At 41.8% G+C, this 27,585-nt stretch overlaps 1 protein-coding gene and 1 long non-coding RNA gene across 5 annotated transcripts in view; one reads left to right on the top strand and one right to left on the bottom strand.

Annotated features, from left to right (window-relative positions):
- Positions 1-27,585, bottom strand: part of FAM149A (family with sequence similarity 149 member A) — a 177,039-nt gene that overhangs the window by 66,590 nt on the left and 82,864 nt on the right. For 3 of the 4 annotated variants that reach the window (XM_073607670.1, XM_073607679.1, XM_073607687.1), the window contains exon 2: positions 2,553-2,648. In XM_073607670.1, the coding sequence (XP_073463771.1) occupies positions 2,553-2,648 (96 nt within the window). Of the gene's footprint in view, positions 1-2,552; positions 2,649-21,493; positions 21,790-27,585 lie in introns of those variants that run through there. The other variant, XM_073607695.1, reaches the window with a different exon arrangement.
- The window catches only part of LOC141114173 (uncharacterized), a 133,774-nt gene continuing 125,715 nt past the window's right edge, over positions 19,527-27,585 (top strand). Inside the window, exon 1 of the long non-coding RNA XR_012236884.1 lies at positions 19,527-19,654. This is a non-coding gene — a long non-coding RNA (uncharacterized lncRNA). The remainder of the gene's footprint in view (positions 19,655-27,585) is intronic.

Here is a 27,585-nt window from a genome sequence, read left to right as displayed (position 1 = left end):
TAGAGGGTGTAAGGCTGGCCCTTATCAAAGATATAAACCGCAAGAGTAGATCTTCATGGCCCTTTAAGGAACACTAAAACTTTCCAGCCAGAAATTATGGGATCACCAACGCCAGCTACTGAGTCTTTTTTCAGTTTTGGCTGTAGATACAGTGGTGAAAATAATTATTTGATCCCCTATATATTTTGTAAGTTTGAACACTTACAAAGAAATGAAGAAGCTATAATTGTTATCATAGCTGTATCCTAAATAATAGGGACAGAATATCAACCAAAAATCCAGAAAAAACACACGATGCAAACGTTATAAATTGAGTTGCAGTTCAGTGAGTAAAATAAAATAAGTATTTGATCCCCTACCCACCAACAATAATTCTGGCTCCCACAGTTTGGCTTTAGTATGTGCTCCTGTAGTACACAGATTAGCCCTGTCAATTTAAGAAGGTGCTCCTAATGACAACTCGTTACGTATATAAAAGACACCTTTGCACAGAATCTTTTTCTTCTATTCCAACCTCACCATCATGGGCAAGACCAAAGAGCTGTCAAAGGACATCAGGGAAGATTGTAGACCTGCATAAGGCTGGAATAGGCTAAAAGACAATCAGCAAGAAGCTTGGTGAGAAGGAGACAACTGTTGAAGCGATTATTCTCAAATGGAAGAAATACAAAATAACCATCAATCGTCCTCGGTCTGGAGCTTCATGCAAGATTTCCCTTCATGGGGTAAGGATGATAATAAAAAAGGTGAGGATCAGCCCAGAACTATACGGAAGGAGCTTGTGAATTATCTGAAGGCAGTTGGGACCACAGTCACCAGACAAACCATTGGTAACACAATACGCCGCCGTGGATTGAAATCTTGCAGTGCCCGCAAGGTCCCCCTCCTCAAGAAGGCACATGTATAGGCCTGTCTGAAGTTTGCCAATGAACATCTAAATTATTCAGAGAGGGATTTGGAGAAAGTGCTGTGGTCACATGAGACCAAAATTTGAGCTCTTTGGCATTAACTCAACTCGCTGTGTTTGGAGGAAGAAAAATGCTGACTATGACCCTAAGAACACCATCCCTACAGTCAAGCACGGAGGTGGAAACATTAAGCTTTGGGGCTGTTTCTCTGCTAAAGGTAAAGGCCAATTTTGCCACATTCAGGGGCCAATGGGTGGGGCCATGTATTGTAAATCTTGGATAAGAGCCTTCTTCCCTCAGCCAGAACACTGAAGATGGGTTTTATAATAGAAAAGAGCTGCGCCCATGACAATAAATACATAAATGGTAAAACTAGTTCATAAATAAATCAATAGTCCATGGATTTAATTCAGGTAACCACCACAGTGACTTCACACAAATTGGAAGAAGTGCCCGACAATACCACTAGAGGGAAAATCTCCCTACAAACCCCGCTCCAGTCAGTCAGTATGGAGATTTTCCCTCTAGTGGTATTGTTTTGGTATTGGTTGCCCAGTACCTAAATGGCGATTATGGCTTGACGTTTATGTCAGGCCGTCTAATCTATGTTTGCCGCTTTGGAATGGGTAGATGCCCATAACCAAAATGGTGTTTGCGGCCTGACGCTTAGGTCTCAGAACGAGGTTTTGTCCTATTTATGGTGGTGTGTCATTGTATTGCCCAACCCCCATTGAAAACATCACCTATGACGAAACACGTCTGGGAGGGCACGCACTGACGTCGCCACGCTGTTTGTGAGGAGGACAGGCTCCTGTGTTCACCATCCGCCACTTGTTTTTATGTATTTTATACCCTATCCATGAAAGTGCAATATATCTCTTTTTCTTAAATAAATGGTATACAGTATCACGCTATGGCCAATTTCTCTCTTCTCTGAGCTTTCCCGGAGTACATCTCAAGCATAGCTATGATCCAGCGGGACGCTTAGGGGGTTGTTATTACCAGGTCCAATACCAGATGCATTACTGTATGTGTCCATCAGCCATCTTTCCAAGATAAAGGCCGTGGCTGGGTTACAGCCGATCACTTCTTGTTGCCTACTATCTGGTAAGCAGGCAATTTATACGGTGGTCGGGCACTTCTTCCAATTTGTGTGAAGTCACTGTGGTGGTTACCTGAATTAAATCCGTGGACTATTGATTTATTTATGGACTAGTTTTACCATTTATGTATTTATTGTCATGAGAGCAGCTCTTTTCTATTCTAACAGCTATTTGTGTGTATCCCACTATTGAGTTGCTGCCCTGGTCTTTTCTTTTCATTTACAAGTCTAGCGCAGTTTTTTTCCATATTCACTGAAGATGTTATAAAAATTATAGACCCCTTAATTTCTCGGTAAGAGGCAAACTACCAAAATCTGCAGGATATCAAATAATTATTTTCCGCACTGTATACTTTTCACTGACATCAGGGGAGCCAAATAAAAGAGTACTGAGTGTTGGATAATTTCTGAGTATATTAAATAGAGCTCTCTCGGGCACTTCTTGCTTGGCTTTGAATGTAATCAGTTATTTCTCAGTACATACAAATATTTATTTGTTATGATTATTTTGCACTTAGCCTTGATAGGTGTCCATACAGTACCATGTGTAGTTATGGATGGCCTCCTGCACAGGAAGTGTGAAATGAACTGGCAGAGGGTCCACCCGAAGGTCTTTGCTTCCTCGAGACAATCCCTTTCTGAAAAACAACAGGAAAATGTTTCAATAAAATCCAGTAATTATATTAGTACAAACAAAAAAATACGAAAAAGAAAACTTGTATGTGCTTACTGTTAGGGGCATTTTTTTTTTTTTTACAGGCAAATGCCCAAATAACATAAAGGTAAAAATGATATGCATATCAACTATTCTGACCAGGATGTATTCAAGTTGATTTCTAGGCACAAATACTTTCATTTAAAGCGGTTGTAAACCCTTACATATACTCGGTGAAGTGACTATCCTCAGGTGATACACAGGAATTAAACAAATCCTCCATGTGTTGTATCTGTTTATATGCAGTCCTCTCTTCTCTACAACCATTCAAAGTGCTGAATTTACAAAGCTTGTCTGAGAGTTCAGAAAAAAGGAGGAGGAGAGCTGAAATTACACTTTGCAGAGCTCAGTAGGAGAGGAGGGCTCTGAGAGCCGATTAGAGGGAAGAGACACACCCCCTTCCACACAGCTCACAGGAACAGAGCTGGGGCTGTCAATCTGCTGGAGGTCTCTCCCCATCACCATTTTTCTCTTGGTGTCAGGAAAACTTGTCATAAGTGATTCATGCTGATAGCAGAAGAATGAAGCAGCAGACAGAAATTACACTTAGCGCTCCTAATTGAGACAAGCACACACTATAGAGGCAAATGCTTTCTTCATATGTCATGTCTGAAGTTTACAACCATTTTAAATATATTCCTCAATAGCAACAAAGATATAAACCCACTCTGTGTACACCAAAGGCCATATAGATGCTTCTTAAAAAGTCACAATGTTTAGGCTAAAGAGCGAACGGATAGAAAACAAATAGAAAAAAGTAAAAGCCATGTGACTGGTAGTAATGAAGTGTTCCCTGCTGCGTTATGCAAGGAACACTATGTGTGACACCACAGGCTCCATGCACCCACCTGCATTTTATGAATCACTCAAACAAATGTGGACCAAACAGTGGAATTTCAGCTCTACGGTATGAATAGGCTCCTGATTAGATTGACTCTAACCTGGCCTAAAAATTTCTACAGGAACTGCCCTTAATTGTAGTGCCTACAAGTGCTGGTGTTACTCTCCATATCAAACCATGTGTCCCTGTAAAGCAGGGTTGGATGCTAGGCCAATGATATACATGTCAAATTGAGAGTAAACCCCACCCCCTTGTGGAGGAACTCTTGCGTGGGGCAATTGGAGGACCAGGTTGTAGATAAGCTTCAGGACAGCAAGGTTTATTCTTGACTTGGGCAGAAGTCCATTGTACATCCTAGACCAAGAGAACTCCACAAGGACACAGGAATTTATTTAAAGACAAATCCAAGTACTTTCATGCACCACAAGGTGTCTACCTTCAAGGCTTTTACTCTTGCGTCCATCATTTTTGATTTTGGGATTTTGAAATGATCATGTTTAAAATGGATGGATTGTTTTTCAATGTTTGTGGCATTAAGTATACAGCCTTTCCATAAGTAATTGGGCTTTAATCTCTATGTGGCCTATCAACAAACACACCTAAGTCAAACAAGGATTTTCCAAAATCTCAGCCACATGGAAACTGCATAGTGCTATGCAGTTCCCAGCACAAAATACACACTGTAGTTTCCAATTTGTGAAATATTAACTTACTATTTCAACTTCAAAATCTCTCTTATCTCCCCCAAACATTGTGACCACTGGTGGATGAGGGACCAACTGCTGAGAATCGCTATGCCATTTACTATTTTTTCTAAACCACTATTAAATATGCACCATTCATGTCAGTTGGTTTGTTTGTTTTTGGCAGCAGCATGTTAATTATTGAAGTACACAGCTGCTCCTGTATTTTTATTATCCCCTCTGTTCATTCTGGGAAATTCTGCTATTATTTGCACATAAATTGCAGAGCTGACCACTATGGCTCAATTATTAACAAAAAGCTTATAGATTTAGACAGGCTGTTCTAGGGAGTAATTATTAACTACTCAAACAGATGCCCTTGAAAATCCTAACAAAATGACCGTCCAAAGTCTTCAGAGTCCTTGTCAAGCGAATGCCCCGTACATACGATCGTAAATTCCGCCAGCAAAAGTCCGATGTGAGCTTTTGGTCGGAAATTCCGACCGTGTGTATGCTCCATCTGACTTTTGCTGGCAGCATTCCAGCCAGCAAAAGATTGGGAGCATGTTCTCTATTTTTCTTTAAGGAAAAGTTCCGATCGGAAATTTCGATCGTCTGTACTAATCCCGACGCGCAAAATTCCTACGCATGCTCAGAAACAATTCGACGCATGCTGGGAAGCTTTGAACTTCATTTTCTCGGCTCGTCGTAGTGTTGTACGTCGCCGCATTTTTTGATGGTTAAAAGTTCAGAGAACTTTTGTGTGACCGTGTGTATGCAAGCCAAGCTTGAGCAGAATTCCGTCTGAAAAACCATCCAAGATTTTTCCGAAGGAAATTCCGCTCATGTGTACGCAGCATAACATTAAACCAGACTGATGGAACCTGTACTCTACAGCTGTGGCTGAACTTTCTCTGTTTCAAGATACATCACCAAGTTCACCTCAAAATGTCATCCAAGCCATCTCCTTTGCTCCTCCCAAGACCTCCTGCTCTCTAGCCCCCTCATTATCTCCTCCCATATGCTTACCTCCAGGACTTCTCTAGAGTGCCTCTCCCTTCCCCTGGAACTCTCCACTCCAATCTATCTGGCTATCTCCTACTCTGTCCACCTTTAGGTGGTCCCTGAAAAGTTAGCTCTTCAGGGAATCCCATACCTCCACCAAAAAACTGAACTTAACTTTTTTCATCAGCTCATCCCTCACAGATATTACCTTATTTGTACTTAAAGGAGAAATCCAGCCAAAGCTTGATTAGCTGGGCTTCTCCTATGGATCACAGGAGTGCAATTTGTTTTGCACACCTGTGACCCATTTTTAGCAGAGAGCGGGCTGAAGTCCGCTCTCTGCTGACGTCACGGATGTTGGTCCAGGCACCATGTCATCCCGACAATGGGAGTCTGGATCCCCCAGGTGCCTGGACTGATATCTGTCTCAGCAGTCTCTCAGCGAGCCTGAGGTGGCCGCTCCCCGCCCCCTCCACAGCTCAGCGCTTTAATGAGCACAGAAGGAGATGAGCAGAGAGCTGTGACTGACAGTCTACAGCTCTCTGCTCATGGAGCTGTGAAAACCAAGCGATCGGTAGTGTTTGATGGCTCGGTTTTCAGTGCAGAGGCGTCGGGGGACAGATGCAGCATCGAACCGATGCTGCATCCACCTAGGTAGGTATGACGGAGGAAAAAAAGGAAACCCATACTTCTCTTTTAAGCATGCAAGAGACCTCAGCGGTTCTGACAATTCAAATTTTCTGCAGGTAAAGCTTAGGAAAAGGCATTCCTGACATCCCTTTAGATGTGCAAACTCCTGGCACCAAATCTACTTATGGCAAAATATGTACATCCATTGGGTTTCCAGGATGCTCAGAAAAAAGGTACACGTGATGTGAATAAAATTATCAATCTGTTAATGTATTGAAAAAAAAAACTTGATTTTATTTATAATTGAATTATTTAAGATTTTTAAATACATATTTATATGGGAGCGGTATTATATGTAATTGATAACAATGGAGAAATGTTTTAGCTGGAAGCCAGAAGGGAAACAGCATTTCTATTAGGACTTCTAAAGCAACTCTGTGCTTGTACAGTATGCTGAACCTGAAGAGGTCTGCAAAACTGCTGCAACTGATGTAGGCTGAAGCCAGTGCAGGAGGTATAATAAGAGATATAACATTGTCATCCAGTCCAGCTCTGGGCTAAATTTTGAATTTTGAAAAATGCCCCCCAGCCCATGTGTCAAAAAAAAAAATGTTTAAGCTGTCATATTCACCTTAATGTCCCACCAGCATCACTCAACCTGTAAGACTGAATGCAGGGTGTCACAGGCCCACCCCCTAGGGGGCTTTACCATGGCACCCTTCATTTACAGGGTACTGTTGCAGAGAATGGAACTGACATCATGAGATCATCACATCAGCACTGATATGCCTCAGCCTGGAAAGGAGGTAAATAAGAGGACTCTGTGGCTTCAGATTACCATCCTAAAGACTTTGGAAAAGGTGGGTATAATTTTTTTTTGATAGAGAAAAGAATGGTTAGAATCCCTTTTCCAAAAGGTTTCCCTGCTCCAGAGAAACAGCAGTAAGAGCAGATCTTACGATGGGATATACTCTATTATACAGTTGTCACCAGAAGAGCTTTACAGATTGAATGATTTCCCCTTATATTCTGATCCTATGACAACACAAATATTTTGGATTTCTCATTACATTCTGCACCAGAGACAACAGTCCAGTAGTGAGAGAAAACCCCCCTAGCAAGGACACAGAAGATACTAAATACCAGACAAGGTTCTAACTAAACATGGCCTTGGATTTGGCCTGAACTCATGTTCAGCAGAACCTAGAAGGAAGTCTTCAGTGTCGGCCCAATAAGCTGTGGCTGAAGCATTCCCCATCCTGCCTCTGCATGTACACCAAAGTGTGGGGATGCTCAGGACATCATTAATCTAACATTGCCACATGGCCATAGCCACATTGTCATTGACCTAACTTGGTCATATGGCCATATTAGGTCAATTATGTCACAAGCATTCCCACCCCTTTGTGTACGTGCAGCTACGGAGTGAGGAATGCAACTGACTGAAATGAATCTAATGTCTTTCTCCCGGGTTTGGCTAAACATGGGTTGAGTCTGGACCCAAGCTCATCCCAAGTTCAAAACCTTTTACATTCTATCCAAAAAAAGTTTTTACTTTTTTTTTTAAACATGAGGCAAAAATTATATTTTAAAGGCCTCCAGTAAGTAATACTTGCTCATCTACAATGTAAAAAAAAGGTAGCATTGGTCACTACGTCCCTTTTCCTTTGTCACTAATTTATGCACACGGATTTACCTAATGACAACATCCATCAGCAGGAAAAGATAGGAGCATTTCTATATTAAAAACCTGTTGCCCCCTCCGACACATGGGAAAAATCATTGAAATTAAGGAACTTGTCCATCAAGCACGGGAGACACCTGCAGAGTTCATGAAAACTTGGGCATGTTGGCTCCATTTTGTGGAAACAGCAGAATATACACAAGCTCTGGTTCACCCATGGTTGCTTCTACCATATGGCCTGGGAGGGGTGGATGGTAACTCTTCATACCCCTCCTCCACCTTTTTTCACTACAACTTAATACATCTGATCCCCCCAATCGTACTTTAACCCCATAATACCTGCCCTTTCTCCCTTGATTACTTTTCTTTCTCTCTTACCCTTTTCCCTAACCTCTCCCCCCCTTTTTCTTTTTTTTTCTCTCTCCCTTCCTTCTCCCACCATCTTGTCAGGCGGGCTTTGTATTTGTATTGGACAATTGTACACATTCTACATACCAGGCTGGGTGAGCATATAGCAACTCAGACTTACAGTCCTCACGCCCCGAAACCTGCTGCAAACCTAGGTTATTGTTAATGCTTATGCTACTTCACCCAATTCAGATGCTATATACTACAAATTCCCGTAATCCCACCTTTTCTTTCTTTCCACCTATGTTTGTAGGGTTGATTTTCTAGATTTAGTTTATGAGTGAGAACGAGGTTTTAGGGTTTCTAATAAGAATAAACTGCAGACTTATCTAATGCTTAATTGTCAGCAACCAGTAGATCACGGACAGCTGACTGGTAGATCGCGGTCTGGGCTTGCTGACCCATCATCCGAGAGCATCAAACAGAGTGCAATACAGAGGGACTATTTGTAAAGTTGGAGCTGTAGTAGGAAGCAAGAGCCGCATAAGCTGATGCCTCCTCTGTAGTCCTTGCTCCTGTCCCATGTATATTAACTGCACTCCACCTCTTATTCCGGCTAGCCATTTCCAGAGTGGTGCCAGCAGCAGGAAAGAAGAGATCTTCAGGTCAATGTGGAGCAATACACTGAGCATAATAGTATAGGGCTGCTTTCACACTGATGCGCTGTGGTTTACCCACACAGCGAGTGCAGTATTCCTGCAGATTTTCTGAAGGTTTGCTGCATTTAGCCATAGACTTCTATTATATCCTGCAGTCTTGATGTACTTTCTGAAAGCGTCTCATTCGCAAGTACAGCAGGCACTGATGCTCCTTTCAAAAAAGCGAACCACGTGTGTTTGACAGGTGGTGAGGAGGTGCCTCCTCATAACCTGATTTAAAGGGGTTGTATCACTCGACCCAGCCCCCCAGCGTGCCGCGTCATTGATTTGAATCATCCAATGAATGAGCCGAGAAGCCCGGTTGAGAAGCCAGCACATTCATGATGTGGGACTTTCGAGGGCTTAGTTAAGTAAATGGGGGGGCTGGGGGGCCGCTAATCGTCGGATGTTTTTTCACCTTACTGCACAGAATGCAGTAAGGTGAAAAAACATGTACCTTTACAACCCCTTTAAACCCATGATTACCGTGCAATGCACATGATTGCGACACAGTAGTAGACAATTACAGGTTTAAATCCGATGTGAAGGGGCGACACTGACTTGCAGTGATCTTTGACTTCTCCCATGCAGTTCAGGTACATCTCCACTAGAGCTGCACGATTCTGGCTAAAATGAAAAATCACAATTTTTTTTGCTTAGAATAAAGATCACGATTTTCTCGTGATTCTCACTGCGTAACATCATCTTTCACATTATGCAAAAAAATTGGGCTAACTTTACTGTTTACATTTTTTTATTTATTAAAGTATATTTTTCCCCAAAAAATTGTGTTTGATAGACCGCTGCGCAAATTCAGTGTGACATAAAATATTGCCACAACCACCATTTTTTTCTCTAGGGTTCCGCTAATATATATATATATATATATATATATATATATATATATATATATATATATATAGCTATATAAATACTGTATAATAATAATAATATATATATATATATATATGTATATATATATATATATATATATATATATATATATATATATATATATATATATATATATAATGTTTGGAGATTCTAAGATCCTAACAAGTGTCAGAAAAATGTTCTGTCTTTAAAGCAGAGTTCCACCCAAAAGTGGAACTTTCGCTTATATGCTTCCTTCCCCCCCTCCCCCCACATTTGGCACCTTGCAGGGGGGAATTAGGACTGGTTTATGACAGGTCCCCTTCCTCACTCCCGGGAGACAGGCCGTGGCCCAATCTCCCCGAAGTCCAGCCCCCCCCTCCTTCCCCCGCCGGCCGGCCAATTAGAAAGCGGTGTGTTTCGCACATTTGCAGTAGGGAACCCCCCGGCATCAGCGTCATTGGATTTGACTGACAGCAGCGGGAGCCAATGGCTGCGCTGCTACCAATCTATCCAATCAAGAGCCGAGACAATGGACAGATAGGTAGAGTGCTTCTCCGCCGTGGGAACGAATGGGCTCAGGTGGGTAAAACAGGGGGACTGGTCAGTGTCAGATGTTTTTTCACCTTAATGCATAGGATGCATTTGTCAGGGCTGGGCTCAGCCATTCCTTCTCAAAGCTGGCCGCTCAGCTGTCGGCAAACTGCCAGCTCCTATCTCTCCACAGTGACTCACTTGTTGATGATATCCTGCTTGTCAGTCCTCCCTACTTAAGACGTCCAGTCCAGATGATCTCTGCCTGCGCCTTGGTCACATCTCTAGAGACGCTCTCCTGTGTTCCTGTTAAAGACTTGCTTGACTGACATTCCTTCTGGCTCCAGATCTTGCTTGCTGTTCTACTACGCTCATCTCTGGCTCCCTGACATTTTGGCTTGTCTAACTATCCGTTCCGCTTCCTGAACTCTGACTATGTTTTGACTACGTTTACTCTGTTTACCTTTTTTTATTATTATTAAACAAGCATGATTTAACTGTACTTCTGTCTCAGTCTGATTCATGGTTTCTGACAGCATTAAGGTGAAAAAACATTAGGGTTTATAACCCCTTTAAATTTACAAATGCAGCAACTTAGAAACTGGATGAAAGGTTTAGAACTGGGAAACATTTTTTGAAAGATAAAATGTGCATTTTATATATAACTATATAGATCAGACCAAAATGAGGGACAAATGAGGAGGAAAGAGGAACAGAGTGACTATGTTCCAAATCAGGGACAGTCCCTTGAAATCAGGGACAGTTGGGAGCTATGCATACCTGACTCAGTACAATCTGATGTTGTAAGTACACTTACGAAATACACTTACTAAATTAAATTATATTGAGTCAGATATGTATAATATGTCACTCTCTATAAACCTTCCATTTCATATTGTTCATAAGTGTGCAATGAGATGAGCTAGTTCAGTGAAGAGTTACTTACAGAAAGAAAGAGGCGTTTTGTGTTGTGGCTGAACATCATTATTGCTTTCAGACTCTCTGAAAGCTTCAATAATAGATGAAGTTTATATTAAGCAATTAATTAAGAAAGAATGAACAACCTCAAACCATCAAAGGTGACAACTGAAAGGACTTAAATTGCCCAGATGTTCGTGTTTGAGCAGTACAATAAAAAGTCGTATTAAATAACGCCTTGAGGATGAAATGCAATATTCCTTAGTGATGTAAAATTCATGAGCGCCTATGATAAGTATGTTGGTTGGTATAATCATTTAATCAGCTTTTAGTGCCACACCTTTCAGAGATCTTTTAATCTGAAGTTAAATATCCTGCATCTACATGTGTGTCTGTCCTAGTTAAATAACAGTTTAGGAGATAAATAAATGTAAATGTAAAGGGCCAAACGCAGAGATATTAAAAATCATATTTTAGTCTTGGGTGGCAGATAGTGAGATTTATAATCCACTTACTTCTTATATCTTAAAAGAGGGCATGTCAAACCCAATTAGATCAAACAGCAATGCGGAGTTGGGTTTTTGCTCACTTCCTGTTCTAGTGATAATGCTGTCATTAACGCTGTGGGTGTCAATGAAATGTTAACAACACCCCAAAGGGATCGGAAACGCAGTGTGGTTTGCCCACACCGGATCACATGGTACAAAACGACCATGCAATGCGGTTGCATTGCGGCTCCAATAGTAAAGGTACCTGCACTTTTTTGGTGCAATGCAGTGCGATTAGAGCTCAGAGCGAGAGAGGTTATCTGCCTGATGTCCCGCCACAACTGTGCTCTCATGTGGCAGATGTGCATGTAAGTTTTACATTAGCGGCATCTATACAGTATCTCACAAAAGTGAGTACACCCCTCACATATTTGTAAATATTTTATTATATCTTTTCATGTGACAACACTGAAGAAATGACACTTTGCTACAATGTAAAGTAGTGAGTGTACAGCTTGTATAACAGTGTAAATTTGCTGTCCCCTCAAAATAACAACACACAGCCATTAATGTCTAAACCACTTGCAACAAAAGTGAGTACACCCCTAAGTGAAAATGTCCAAATTGGGCCCAATTAGCCATTTTCCTTCCCCGGTGTCATGTGACTCGTTAGTGTTACAAGGTCTCAGGTGTAAATGGGGAGTAGGTGTGTTAAATTTGGTAAGTACAAAATAGGAGTAAAATGGCGCTACCTTTATATTGAAAGGCGACAGACCCAGATCACTTGTTCGGTGATGTATCTCTAATGTGACTATTAAATGTGCATATACCAATAGTGCAAATCCTTGTTAAAATAGGTAATTAGTATAAGTAGCGATATTATAAAAAGATATAATGAAAAAAAGGGATTCCGAGAACGTGATACTCCAATATCATAGATACAGGTATTAAAATACAAATAGAAATAAAAATAGAAATAAGAAAAGGCCAGTCCCAATGTGTATAAAAAATAATAAATAATAAAAAACGAGTCCAAAAAGTTAAATTACTAGTGCTAAATCCAAAAAATATGCATCAAGAAATCAATCAAATCAAAGGGGGTTATTTACGAAAGGCAAATCCACTTTGCACTACAAGTGCACTTGGAAGTGCAGTCGCTGTAGATCTGAGGGGTAGATCTGAAATGAGGGGAAGCTCTGCTGATTTTATCATCCAATCATGTGCAAGCTAAAATGCTGTTTTTTATTTTCCTTGCATGTCCACCTCAGATCTACAGTGACTGCACTTCCAAGTGCACTTGTAGTGCAAAGTGGATTTGACTTTCATAAATAACCCCCAAAGTCTTTTAAGTGCATGGTGACTGTAAACACAGGAAAAATCCAGGTGACTTTTGGTGCTCCCCCTGTTGGGTCCCCACTCACCAGCTCCAATAACCCCTACAGGGGTATCTCGCATAGAGGACAGGCTTGATGTACAGATGATATTTCCAGAGTTGGATCATGCAGCCAGGTTCCTCTCCAACCTTTCCATCCAGTGTCCAGCTCCTATGGACCTCCCAGGGATATCTCGCATCTAGATCGAACTGAGTGTGCAGATAATCTCTCTAGGGGCAGATCAGCCAGCTAGACTCCTCTCCTATTTTTTTCTCCGATATCCAGTACAGGTAAAATTTTCATGAAAAAAATGATATGGGCTCCCATAGTGTAGTGATCAAATTTGGGAAATGGTTTTATTTCAAAATTAAAACAGTAAGAAAAAATAAAAAAATAAAAACAAATATTCCATGCAATGGAAACTCTTCAAAAGCTCTACAACTACGGGTAAAAATGATAACTTCAGAGCCGTGGTATATCCCGCTTGCAGCGTGCGTTCCAGCTGCGTTCCACAGACTCACTGAACCGCTATCACACCCAGAATTGACATCAGTGTGTGACTCCACCTTACGCACGTTTCGTTGTCAAATGTCTTCTGAGGCGGACAATAAAACATAATCATAGATACAGGTATTTGTATTTTAATACCTGTATCTAAGATATTGGAGTATCACGTTCTCTGAATCACTTTTTTATCATTATATTGTTTTATAATATCACTACTTATACTAATTAGCTATTATAACAAGGATTTGCACTATTAGTATATGCACATTTAATAGTCACATTAGAGGCACACATCACCTAACAAGCAATCTGGGTCTGTCGTCTTTCAGTATATAGGTAGCGCCATTTTACCCCTATTTTGTACGTATTATTATTCTAGTCCCCTATTGGGGACCTAGCAAGGTAGGCTGCACACCTATTTTCCTCTTGGCCTAAGGGTGGATTCTTTATTCTATTCTACACTGTGTTAAATTTGGTGTTATCGCTCTCACTCTCTCATACTGGTCACAGGAAGTTCAACATGGCACCTCATGGCAAAGCACTCTCTGAGAAGCTGAAAAAAAGAATTGTTGCTCTACATAAAGATGGCCTAGGCTATAAGAAGATTGCCAAGACCCTGAAACTAAGCTGCACCACGGTGGCCAAGACTATATCTGTGGGGCATCCTCAAACGGAAGGTGGAGGAGCGAAAGGTCTCTAACATCCACCAGCTCAGTGATGTCGTCATGGAGGAGTGGAAGAGGACTCCAGTGGCAACCTGTGAAGCTCTGGTGGAGTCCATGCCCAAGAGGGCAGTGCTGGACAATAATGGTGGCCACACAAAATATTAACACTTTGGGTCAAATTTGGACATTTTCACTTAGGGGTGTACTCACTTTTGTTGCCAGCGGTTTAGACATAAATGTGTTGAGTTATTTTGAGGGGACAGCAAATTTACACTGTTATACAAGCTGTACACTCACTACTTTACATTGTAGCAAAGTGTCATTTCTTCAGTGTTGTCACATGAAAAGATATAATAATATATTTACAAAAATGTGCGGGGTGTACTCACTTTTGTGAGATACTGTATGTATCACTCAGTGATTAAAGATATTTGTCTGAGGTCCCGCTGCCACTTTGCTCTTTTGTGGCAGCTGTGAATGTAAGTTTTATTCCATTTGACATTTATATTTACTTTTTATTGTTTACTGTTTTATTTTGTGAATGTTTTTGAACAATAAAAACTACACTATGGTCAATATTTTTGCATGGCTGGTGATTCAGGCTGGATGTGAACATCATTGAGACAGAGTTTTTATATATGATCTGAATGAGCTGAATATTCTTATGATCCTGGCTGGATATTATTTGAATGAAGAAATCAGTCCCTGGACAAGTGACAAATGATATAAACACATAATGCTGTCCTATCATTTAGACAGCAATTCAGTCTGGTGAGTGTGCACTGTTTCTATTGGTGGAGGCACATCACATTGGAGATACTACACGGTGAAGGAATTTATATGTGCACGTGGAGCACTGCATATGTTTTTTTATATACACTTATTTGGACTTTTGTTCTCTTGTTTATTATCTTTATATTATATGTACAATATATACAGTACTTATTGTAGAACAAATGCTGCATTTTTTTTTTTTTTTTACTAATTATTATATGCCAAGAGTAAGAGTAACTCCACTTTTTATGGAAAACAAACATTCCCTATGGGTAATCTATGTACAATGCAAGGATTTTAACAAACTTAGTTGCAGATTCCTACCTTTTGTTATTCAGAAGGAATAGCTGTTTGTTTCTCTGTGTCCATGTTCTGAGTGAATCTGTATAGCAGTGTTTTTATAATTATCAATCAGCTGCTGCACCTGCAGGGCTCTAATGAGCAAATTTGCAAGGTCTGCATCCCTTTAGTCCAGTTTCACACTGGTACGACATGACTGTCACTGTTGTACGACTGCCATTCCTACTTTGCCCTGGTCCTACATCAGTTCTACTTCGGTCCTACTTCCATCTGACTTAAATGAACAGGATACCATTTTGCTCCGATTTTGAGATAGTACGACTTGTCCTTTGACCAATCAAAACAATCCCAATGTGACATAAATTCCTTTTCCTGCTGCTGTAATCACCATGTCGGATGCCACAAGTCGGATGGATAGGACAAGGATCTGACGTCAATGATTTTGAATGGGCTGAAAACGGACCAAAGTCAGACCAAAGTAGTGCAGGAACCTTTTCTAAAGTTGGACCGACTTGTGTCGGACCAGTTAAGATGGCTCTCATAGGGAACTATTGATTTGTACACGCCATGCGACATGTGCTCCCAAAGTCGGAGCGTATGTCGCACCAACTTAGACATGATTTCCCTTTGAGCGTATCTCACCAAAAATGACATTTATGTTGCAGAGGATGCTCAAAATCTGACTTGTATTTTAGTGCAGACTTCTGGGAAAATCAGTGAGTCAATCACACAAGCAAGAAATTATGTTTCTGGGGGGCATCCTGTACACATTCTGTGTACAGAACATCTCCAGGTTACCGTATTGCATTGCATTTTACAGAAAATGACAGCACTGCAGATTGAAAAGGAAAAGTATTTTTAATAACCTTCAATTACAATATGACTTGTGTCACAATTGTATATGCTATATGTTTTTTTTATTTGCAAATTATTATTTTTTTCCCACAAAGGTGGAGTTACCCTTTGACTCAAACCTTTTTCGTTTGGGATCACTTTTATTTGCAAAAGAAGAAAAATGACATGAGAGCAAAGTTTACTCCCAGTCCCAGCATGGACAATACTAGACTTGGGCACCTGGCTAATATGCAGGGGAGTTTAGGGCAGAAAAAAAATGCCAAGCGCTCCTTACAGCCACGTTAAAAACATCCAGTGTGCATGAGGCCTAAAATGTAAAAAATTTAGATGGGAAACCTGAGTCTAGGACAATACACATAACCACCTTGATCAAATTAACTTTATTTTTAGTAAAAAGACTATGACTAAAAATAAATCGCAATTTGACGTCAAAATTAACACTGGTTATATATCACAACAATATCACATGTATGTAGTGCATGTTCAAATCTTAATACCATAAATAATGCCATGTTATTCGATTTTTACTCCAGGAGTATATAATGAGTTTAGAAATTCTAGAGGAATGCTTAAAAATGCATTACAATTTAACTAAATCCATCGGATTTTAGTCAACTAAAATACGACTAAGACTAAAACAATTCAGATGACTAAAATACAACTAAAACTAAAATTGCATTTTAGTCAAAATACTTAATCACTTCGCGCCCGCGCTATAGCCGAAAGACGGCTACAGCGCGGCGTCCCTGGATGTCCTCCTGTTTACTTCCTCCCTGCGCGCCGCCGCAGGTGCGCATCGGAGAAAATCTGTGTTGGCTGTGTCCCTTGGACACAGCCAATCACAGATCATGCTAAATGGCCAATCACAGCGGCCATTTAGCACTCGATGGGAGTGTCCAATGAGAGATGATCCACGTATGTAAACATATGAGATCACCTCTCATTGCTGGCTCTTCCTCCTCACACAGAGACCGCGTGTGAGGAGAGAGAGTGACCTGCAGCTGCAGCGTCAGTGAAACGTGAGTGAACACTAACACAGTGCCACATACACAAACACACATGCCCACCTGTCCCCAGTGCCACCTGTCAGTGCCATCTGTCCCCAGTGCCACCTATCAGTGCTAACTGTCCCCAGTGCCACCTATCAGTGCCATCTGTCCCCAATGCCACCTGTCTCCAGTGCCACCTGTCCCCAGTGCCACCTGTCAGTGTCACGTGCCATCTGTTATCTGTGTCACATGTCATCAGTGTCACGTATCAGTGTCATCTGTCATCAGTGCCACGTTCCATCTGTTATAAGTGTCACGTGTCATCAGTGCCACGTATCAGTGCCATCTGTCATCAGTGCCACGTATCAGTGCCATCTGTCATCAGTGCCACAGTGTCACATGTCATCAGTGCCACGTATTAGTGCCATCTGTCATTAGTGCCACGTATTAGTGCCATCTGTCATCAGTGCCACCTGTTATCAGTGCCATGTATTAGTGCCATCTGTCATCAGTGTCACGTGTCATCAGTGCCACGTATTAGTGCCATCTGTCATCAGTGTCACATCAGTGTCACGTGCCATCAGTGCTACGTATCAGTGCCTTCTGTCATCAATGCCACCTGTCAGTGTCACGTGCCATCTGTTAACAGTGTCACATGTCATCAGTGCCAAATATCAGTGCCATCTGTCATCAGTGCCACATCAGTGTCACGTGTCATCAGTACACGTATCCGTGCCATCTGTCATCAGTGCCACCTGTCAGTGTCACGTGCCATCTGTTATCAGAGTCACGTGTCATCAGTGCCACGTATCAATGCCATCTGTCATCAGTGCCACATCAGTGTCACGTGTCATCAGTGCCACGTATTAGTGCCATCTGTCATCAGTGCCATGTAATAGTGCCATATGTCATCAGTGCCACATCGGTGTCACGTGTCATCAGTGCCACATATTAGTGCCATCTGTCATCAGTGTCACGTGTCATCAGTGCCACGTATTAGTGCCATCTGTCATCAGTGTCACATCAGTGTCACGTGCCATCAGTGCCACGTATCAGTGCCATCTGTCATCAGTGCCACCTGTCAGTGTCACGTGCCATTTGTTATCAGTGTCACGTGTCATCAGTGCCACGTTATCAGTGCATCTGTCATCAGTGCCACATCAGTGTCACGTATCATCAGTGCCACGTATTAGTGGCATCTGTCATCAGTGCCACCCGTCATCTTTTGTCAGTGTCACGTGTCATCAGTGCCACGTATCAGTGCCATCTGTCATCAGTGCCACATCAGTGTCACATGTCATCAGTGCCACGTATTAGTGCCATATGTCATTAGTGCCACGTATTAGTGCCATCTGTCATCAGTGCCATGTATTAGTGCCATCTGTCATCAGTGTCACATCAGTGTCACGTGTCATCAGTGCCACATATTAGTGCCATCTGTCATCAGTGTCACGTATATCAGTGCCACGTATTAGTGCCATCTGTCATCAGTGTCACGTGCCATCAGTGCCACGTATCATTGTCCTGGTGCTCCAGGGCCTTCAAAAGTGTAATAGGTAATCAACAAGTTAGATGTGTAATTTAAGCTCCTAGAACACCTGATGGTGCTCCCTGCATGTTGGGCCTCTCTATGTGGCTAGGCTGTGAAAAAGTCCCAAACATGTGGTATCACAATACTCAGGAGGAGTAGCAGAATGTATTTTGGGGTGTCATTTGTGGTATACACATGCCAAGTGAGAGGAATAACATATTACAGTGACTATTTTGTGGGGGAAAAAAATCTTCATTTTGCAAAGAATTGTGGGAAATAATGACATCATCAAAAACCTCACCATGCATCTTACTAAACACTTTGGAATGTCTACTTTTAAATAGGGGTCATTTGGGGGGTATTTGTACTTTCCTGACTTGTTCGGGTCACAAGAAATGAGATGAGGCCGCCAGTACATCAGGTGTGATCAATTTTTTATGATTTACCCCAGAGTTTTTGTACTCTAACTTTCACACAGACCAAATAATATCCACTAATTTGGGTTATTTTTACCACAGATATGTAGCAGTACAAATTGTGACCAACATTTATGAAGAAAAATTAATAATTTGCAAAATTTTATCACAGAAACAAAGAAAAATCTTTTTTAATTTATAGCGCATAAAATAAAAAAACTCAGAGGTGATCAAATACCACCAAAAGAAAGCTCTATTTGTATGAAAAAAGGACAAATAATTCATTTGGGTACAGTATTACATGACTGAGTAATTGTCATTCAAAGTGTGAGAGCACCGAAAGCTGAAAATTGGTCTGGTCACGAGGGGGGGTTTAAGTGCCCAGTAGGCAAGTGGTTAAAGTCTTACTGAACCCAAGGACCTGCATTTACTTTATCTGTTCTACCACAGAACATGGAAATGCAATTATTTTAGTAAATATAAACTGCTAAATATCTTTTCTCATCAGCAACATACTAAGTCGTGTGCCTTCTATCAGTGTCTGGTTAAAGCCTGTAGGAGGAGTTTTCATTCTACTTTGACTGTCCTATGAGGCTGCAGGACCCCTGACCCTGGACAGTGCTGATTGGCCCAGTGCCAATCACATGCACCCTCCCAAGAAAAAGAAAAAAACTCTAGCAATACACACCAAATTGAGCATATCTAGTGTTGTCCCCAAGGCTCTGTACTATCAGGAGATGATTGGGCACTGTGGAAGGTGGGGAGGATCAAACAGCCTTTTTACACAATGCGCAGGATTAACCCCTTAGGTTCCACAGTAAGTATAACATGCATGCTTTACTGTACAGACTGATTTTACTGTTGTGGGTTTAGAAACACTACCTAAATCGGAATTTGACGTAAAAATTAACATTGTTGGTTGGACAATCTTGGTAGGTACTAGAATGTGTAGGTGATTCCCGAAAATGTCTTTTTTAAAAACTAAACACTTTTGGTAAGACGTGCCATTTTTATAGTTTTAGTATTTCTGGTTTCCAACAAATGGTTTAAACTTTTTGTACTAATATACTAATCTCTGTATGCCATGCCCACACTATGGATATACTAATCTCTGTATGCCATGCCCACAATATGGATATACTAATCTCTGTATGCCATGCCCACAATATGGATATACTAATCTCTGTATGCCATGCCACACTATGGATGTACTAATCTTTGTATGCTATGCTCGCATTATGCATATACTAATCTTTGTATGCCATGCCTATACCATGGATATACTAATCTTTGTATGCCATGCCAACACTATGAATGTACTAATCTTTGTATGCCATGCCAACACTATGAATGTACTAATCTTTGTATGCCATGCCCGCATTATGCATATACTAATCTCTGTATGCCATGCCTGTACCATGGATGTACTAATCTTTGTATGCCATGCCCGCATTATGGATATATAATCTTTAGTACATCCATAGTGCGGGCATGGTATACAAAGATTAGTATATCCATAATGCGGGTATGGCATACAGAGATTAGTATATCCATAATGTGGGCATGGCATACATAGATTAGTACATCCATAGTGTGTGCGTGGCATACATAGATTAGTACATCCATAGTGCGGGCATGGCATACAAAGATTAGTACATCCATAGTGTTGGCATGGCATACAAAGATTAGTATATCCATGGTATAGGCATGGCATCCATGTACTAATCTTTGTATACCATCCCACACTATGGTTATACTAATCTTTGTATGCCATGCCCGCACTATGGATGTATTAATCTCTGTATGCCATGCCCACACTATGGATATGCTAATCTTTGTATGCTAATCTTTGTATGCCATGCCCGCATTATGGATATACTAATCTCTGTATGCCATGCCTGTACCATGGATGTACTAATCTTTGTATGCCATGCCCACACTATGGATATACTAAACTTTGTATATCATGCCCGCACTATGGATGTATTAATCTCTGTATTCTGTGCCCACATTATGGATATACTAATCTTTGTATGCCATGCCTGTACTGTACCATGGATATGCTAATCTTTGTATACCATGCCCACACTATGGATATACTAAACTTTGTATATCATGCCCGCACTATGGATGTATTAATCTCTGTATTCTGTGCCCACATTATGGATATACTAATCTTTGTATGCCATGCCTGTACTGTACCATGGATATGCTAATCTTTGTATACCATGCCCACACTATGGATATACTAAACTTTGTATATCATGCCCGCACTATGGATGTATTAATCTCTGTATTCTGTGCCCACATTATGGATATACTAATCTTTGTATGCCATGCCTGTACTGTACCATGGATATGCTAATCTTTGTATACCATGCCCACACTATGGATATACTCATCTCTGTATGCTATGTCCACATTATGGATGTTCTAATCTCTGTATGCCATGCCCACACTATGGATATACTAATATTTGTATGCCATGCCGGCATTATGGGTGTACTAATCTCTGTATGCCATGCCTGTACCATGGATGTATCTCTCTGTATGCCATGCCCGCATTATGCACTCATACATCCATGCGGCGCTGGCAGCAGGCAGAGTCTCAGCACACAGACCCCCTCCCCCTGTGCCCACCCCATGCCGCACTCACCCGATGACCACCAGCTCGGTGAGATTGCGGGGTTGCGGTTTGCTCCTCAGTGTTGCGGAGGAGGATGAGGATCGGGCGGCAGCTCTGGGCATTGAAGAGACAGGTGGTAGAACGGGCACAGCGCCCAGGATCCCTCATTTCCTACAGCCGCCGTGCCATGAGGAGGAGGGGAGTGTGGTGACAGCTCGGCCCCCGGGAGGGCACGGGTTAATGGTGGGCGGTGGTGTGTAGTAGAGATGTGATTGTAGGAGGGAGGGGATCCCATCCACTACCTGACACACTCCATGTGACTTCATCCCTGCTAATCCCACCCCATGTGATGACACTCTGCTCACCATGAGGGAGCACAAGGCGTGCTATGGATAGTGATGTCCCGCCATCCATTATACAGGAGACAGGGGGATGGGATCTATGAGGGAACCCTCCATCCATTATACAGGAGACAGGGGGATGGGATCTATGAGGGAACCCTCCATATATCACACCCCAATGTCTCCTGTATAATGGATGGAGGGTTCCCTCATATATCCCATCCCCCTGTCTCCTGTATAATGGATGGAGGGTTCCCTCATATATCCCATCCCCCTGTCTCCTGTATAATGGATGGAGGGTTCCCTCATATATCCCATCCCCCTGTCTCCTGTATAATGGATGGAGGGTACCCTCATAGATCCCATCCCCCTGTCTCCTGTATAATGGATGGAGGGTTCCCTCATAGATCCCATCCCCCTGTCTCCTGTATAATGGATGGAGGGTTCCCTCATATATCCCATCCCCCTGTCTCCTGTATAATGGATGGAGGGTTCCCTCATATATCCCATCCCCCTGTCTCCTGTATAATGGATGGAGGGTTCCCTCATATATCCCATCCCCCTGTCTCCTGTATAATGGATGGAGGGTACCCTCATATATCCCATCCCCCTGTCTCCTGTATAATGGATGGAGGGTTCCCTCATATATCCCATCCCCCTGTCTCCTGTATAATGGATGGAGGGTTCCCTCATATATCCCATCCCAATGTCTCCTGTATAATGGATGGAGGGTTCCCTCATAGATCCCATCCCCCTGTCTCCTGTATAATGGATGGAGGGTTCCCTCATATATCCCATCCCAATGTCTCCTGTATAATGGATGGAGGGTTCCCTCATAGATCCCATCCCCCTGTCTCCTGTATAATGGATGGAGGGTTCCCTCATAGATCCCACCCCAATGTCTCCTGTATAATGGATGGAGGGTTCCCTCATAGATCCCATCCCAATGTCTCCTGTATAATGGATTGAGGGTTCCCTCATAGATCCCATCCCAATGTCTCCTGTATAATGGATGGAGGGTTCCCTCATAGATCCCATCCCAATGTCTCCTGTATAATGGATGGAGGGTTCCCTCATATATCCCATCCCCCTGTCTCCTGTATAATGGATGGAGGGTTCCCTCATAGATCCCATCCCAATGTCTCCTGTATAATGGATGGAGGGTTCCCTCATATATCCCATCCCAATGTCTCCTGTATAATGGATGGTGGGTTCCCTCATACAGTATCTCACAAAAGAGAGTACACCCCTCACATTTTTGTAAATATTTTATTCTATCTTTTCATGTGACAACACTGAAGAAATGACACTTTGCTACAATGTAGAGTAGTGAGTGTACAGCTTGTATAACAGTGTAAATTTGCTGTCCCCTCAAAATAACTCAACATACAGCCATTAATGTCTAAACTGCTGGCAAAAAAGTGAGTATACCCCTAAGTGAAAATGTCCAAATTGGGCCCAAAGTGTGAACCAGTACCATGCATTTTTCAAAAGTTGTGCGTGCATTACTTTTCGTGCGATTTCAAGTGAATGGGCAGAAAATCGCACTGCAGGGGAACATAGGAATAAATTCTGCTGTGAATCACCCCTAAAAGTTTTTTACTGTACACTGATATACTGTATCCACTAAATTTCAAGTGTGACAATTTCCACATGGTTACATTTATCCAGCCTGGACCAATGTAATAATGTATATACCATACCTAACTGATCCTCCCAGAAGCTGGAAATCACTGTATAGACACCGCTACTCCAGTGATCTTCACTTGCTTGTGAGTCCTTTGCTCCCCTGCTGCATTATGAACCCAGGAGGTCACTCGCTTGGCACGAGCGCCATTCAGAGAACACTTTGCATTTTCTGAATTAATGCAAAGTGTTCTCTGATTGGATGAGGTGGAGATCATGATGTCACCGCCCCATCATTCCACCTTGTCCAGTTTGAGAATGCTTTAATTCACTGAGGAAATGCAAAGTGTTAGTTTATGTCCCATGTTAGGTATAATTACTTTATAGTGTTATCTGTGGTCATCTCCACATTGTATTTCAATCATTTCCAACCTACTTCTCTAAATCTGATTGATCTTGTAGTTTGTAAGTTTACTTTGGGAAGATCCCCACACGTTTACTGCACCCGATCAGCTGATCTCAACAGGACAACGCTGGATCTGCTGAGCAGGTGAGTAATGTTTTTCTAAGGGCCCTTTTACACTGAGGAGATTTTCCAGCCAGTGCCTTAACCTCTTGCTGACCACCCGTCGCAGTTGTACTGAGGCAACATGGCTCTGCTGCGGGAATCGCCGTCATGTTACGTCGCTTCCAATTGTGGCCACTAAGGGGGGCACGCGTGCGCGCCCGCTGCTCACCCCCAGAGCCGATGCAAGTGCCTGGTGGACGCGATGACCGCCATGCTCCCGCGATCGCTTGTGTAAACACAGAGATCCCGGATCGCTGAGGGGAGAAGAGACAGTTCGTGTGTTCATAAAAAAAAAAACCACTGATCTATCTCTTCCCCTAGCAAGTCCCATCCCCCCTTCAGTAGCAGGGAAAACAGTTAACCCCTTGTTCACCCTCTAGTGTTAAGCCCTTCACTGCCAGTGACATTTTTACAGTAATCAGTGCATTTTTATAGCACTGATCGCTGTATAAATGCCAGTGGTCCCTAAAATGTGTCAAAATTGTCCGATGTGCCCGCCATAATGTCGCAGTCCCGATAAAAATCACAGATCACAAAAAAATAATATTAATAAAAATGCTATAAATCTATCCCCTATTTTGTAGACGCTATAACTTATGTGCAAACCAATCAATATACGCGTATTGCGATTTTTATAACGAAAAATATGTAGAAGAATACATATCGGCCTAAACTTAGAAAAAATGTGCTTTTTTAAAAAAAAAAAGGGGTTATTTATTATAGCAAAAAGAACAAAGTATTGTGTTTTTTTCAAAATTGTAGCTTTTTTTTGTTTATAGTGCAAAAAATAAAAACTGCAGAGATGATCAAATACCACCAAAAGAAAGGTCTATCTGTGGGAAAAAAAGAAGTCAATTTTGCTTGGGTACAACGTTGCACAACCGCGCAATTGTCAGTTAAAGCGACGCAGTGCAGAATCGCAAAAAATGGCTTGGTCATTCAGCAGCCAAATCTTCTGGGGCTGAAGTGGTTAAAAGCTCAAGAAAAAAGCTTCCCCTTAAAATCAATGAACGTGTTCACACTGGGGCGGTGCGCTTTCGTTGCGGTGAAAAAAATCCTGCTTGCAGCATCTTTGGAGCATGTTTGGGGAGCTAAAATAACCACACCTAAAACGCACCTTTCCATTGAAAGCAATGAAAAACGCAGTAAAAACATTCCCGCAATGCATTTTTGGTGCGTGTTGTGAGTCACATGTCCTTTAAAAACTGCAACGAAAATGTGGTAAAATCGCGGCTTTTATGCAGCGGATCAGTGTGAAAGTGCCCTAAAGGAAACCTTGTTTCTGGGAGAACATTCAAGCTGCCATTACTGTTCCTTTCCTTCAGCTTTCTGACTGTCATTTTGATCAGAACTAAAAGAAGTGTGCAGATTAGTGGTGCCAAAAATTCAGGATGCACTTGGCCGTAAATGAAACCGAAACCAAAATTGACAGTTTTTAAAAAATATATACATTTTTATAAATAATTGTATTATATTCGACTTTTTAATTAATATCATGAATTTAAATGAATATGAATTTATTATCGCCCACTATTGGCACCTTGAGGCTTGGTTCACACTTATGCAGTTTGCTTTTGATCCATTTCTAGTGTGCTTTTTGCGGTGCATTTTGCATTCTTGCACACATGTTTTTATGCGTTTTGTATTTTTTATGTTTTTTTTTGGTCAATTTTTTGTTGGATGGATTAAAAAATGCAAGTCGCAGCAAAATTGTGGTAAAATTGTGGCAAAAACGCACTACTGCTTTTCCGCAGCTTCTCCATCGAAGTCTTAAACCCAAAACGCACTGTTATGCTTTAAAAAAAAGTCCCTGACCCTTTACAAAAATGCAGCGGCTGAAAAAAGATATGAATGTGTCCCATAGGAAACCAGGTTAAATGGACTGTAATGCGTTTCTGCAAAAAGCATTAAAAAACACATACTGTAGGTGTGAACCGAGCCTGAAGTGCATATTTGGCAAACCATACTAAAAACGCACGTCCCCATTGAAATGCATTGAAAACACAGCAAGAACACATTAAAAATACACCCGTATTGCGTTTCTGGTGCATTTTCGAGTCACATGACCTATGAAAATCACACCATAAGCAAGATAAACTCACAGCAAAATCGCAGGCGTTATCGGCAGCCATTATCGGCAGCCATTATCGGTAGATTCAGAAAGTTCAGAAAGTAATAAAGCCAGACACAAGCCAAGCAACAAGCATTTTCAGAAAGAAGTCAGCAGTGGCCTCCTACTTATTTCTGTCAGTACAGGTTTCTATCTATCTCTGCACACTTTGAGGTTTGATTCCAAGTATACTGTAAATGCATGTAGATGGATGCAGTTAGCTAGTCTGCCACTAGGTGGCTCTCTCCCAAAATAGTGTAGTAATAGGGAATTGTGTAATTGGGTGTTAGGTCGCCTTTTAGACAAAGCCTTCCTGTAGTGATCCAAACTAAATTTACAGGTGCCGCTCAAGGCTTCACCATTTACTTTTAATGTAGCCACTGCTTGCAGTGCAGATAAGGACAGAGCTCATCCCAGCTCTAGACATCCAACGGAAAAGGGAAAGATTTTTCTTTCCTTTTATTATTTTTTGTTTTTGAGCTGCTTTTGGAGCTTATTCCCTTTTAGATGCATATTCATTTTCATGAATTTTTCATTGTTCACCATCACTGTTTTTTTGTCCATATTTATCCTTTGGCATTTTTTGGACATTATATATTTTATTTTTGCATTTCCACATCAGCTTTTTCATGTAGAGTCATCCCAGTGTATGGCTAATATACACCTGTTACCTATTTTTCTTAATTAAATGGCAGCAGATGATGCATTTATTTCCCCCCTATGCATGTGATCCTTATCTCCATGACTAAGCACCGTAGGTGGAGTGAGACGCGTTGTAAACATGGCTTTGTCGGAACCCAGGCTGAGGCTGTCATACACCTTCTTACAGGGTTTTGCAGAGATGTGCAACTTCCAGGGCTTTTCCTTCCTGTAGTGATGTAATGGGTGGAGTCAGTGCCCATATAAATGCCAGGAGGGGAGAAGCCAGAGTTGAGTTTGGGGCATGGGGGCCAAATACCCCACAAGCCTGCTGCAAAGGCCCCTATATAGGGAAGAAGGATCAGGTGAGATAGTCCAATACGCAGAAGAGCCAGCTGTAGTCTTCCTAACTCAAAACATGGTATAAGTGGACTGGGAACATCAACTAACTGGACTGGGAGCAGGATGCAAAATGCCTTTTAGGCCAGGCTAGTGTTCTCTGATGTAAGTAATGTCCCTGTGACTTATTGTGCCACCTAGGTGAAGTGTAGAGAATCTAGAAGTGCAGCTGCAAAAGTCCTGTCTCCGGAATCACATTAAGAAATTCGTGAGCTGAATGCATTTAGCCTAATGGGCAAGTCAGAGCCCTCTGAGTGACTACTAATGAACCCGGGGAGTAAGAGGTAACATTTGGGAGTGTCCCCCGCTGGGTAGAGCTATGAAGTGGGACATAGAAAGAGAGACTGGTATACTTCAGTTAGTTGCAAAAGGAAAATGCCCCAGGGATTGTATGGGCATGGCAAATAAACCAGATCATATAGAAAGTGTAATACAGTAA

This window comes from Aquarana catesbeiana, linkage group LG01 (assembly GCF_042186555.1).
Source record: "Aquarana catesbeiana isolate 2022-GZ linkage group LG01, ASM4218655v1, whole genome shotgun sequence".
Lineage (NCBI taxonomy): Eukaryota > Metazoa > Chordata > Amphibia > Anura > Ranidae > Aquarana > Aquarana catesbeiana.
This window is presented reverse-complemented; position numbering and strand designations above follow the sequence as displayed.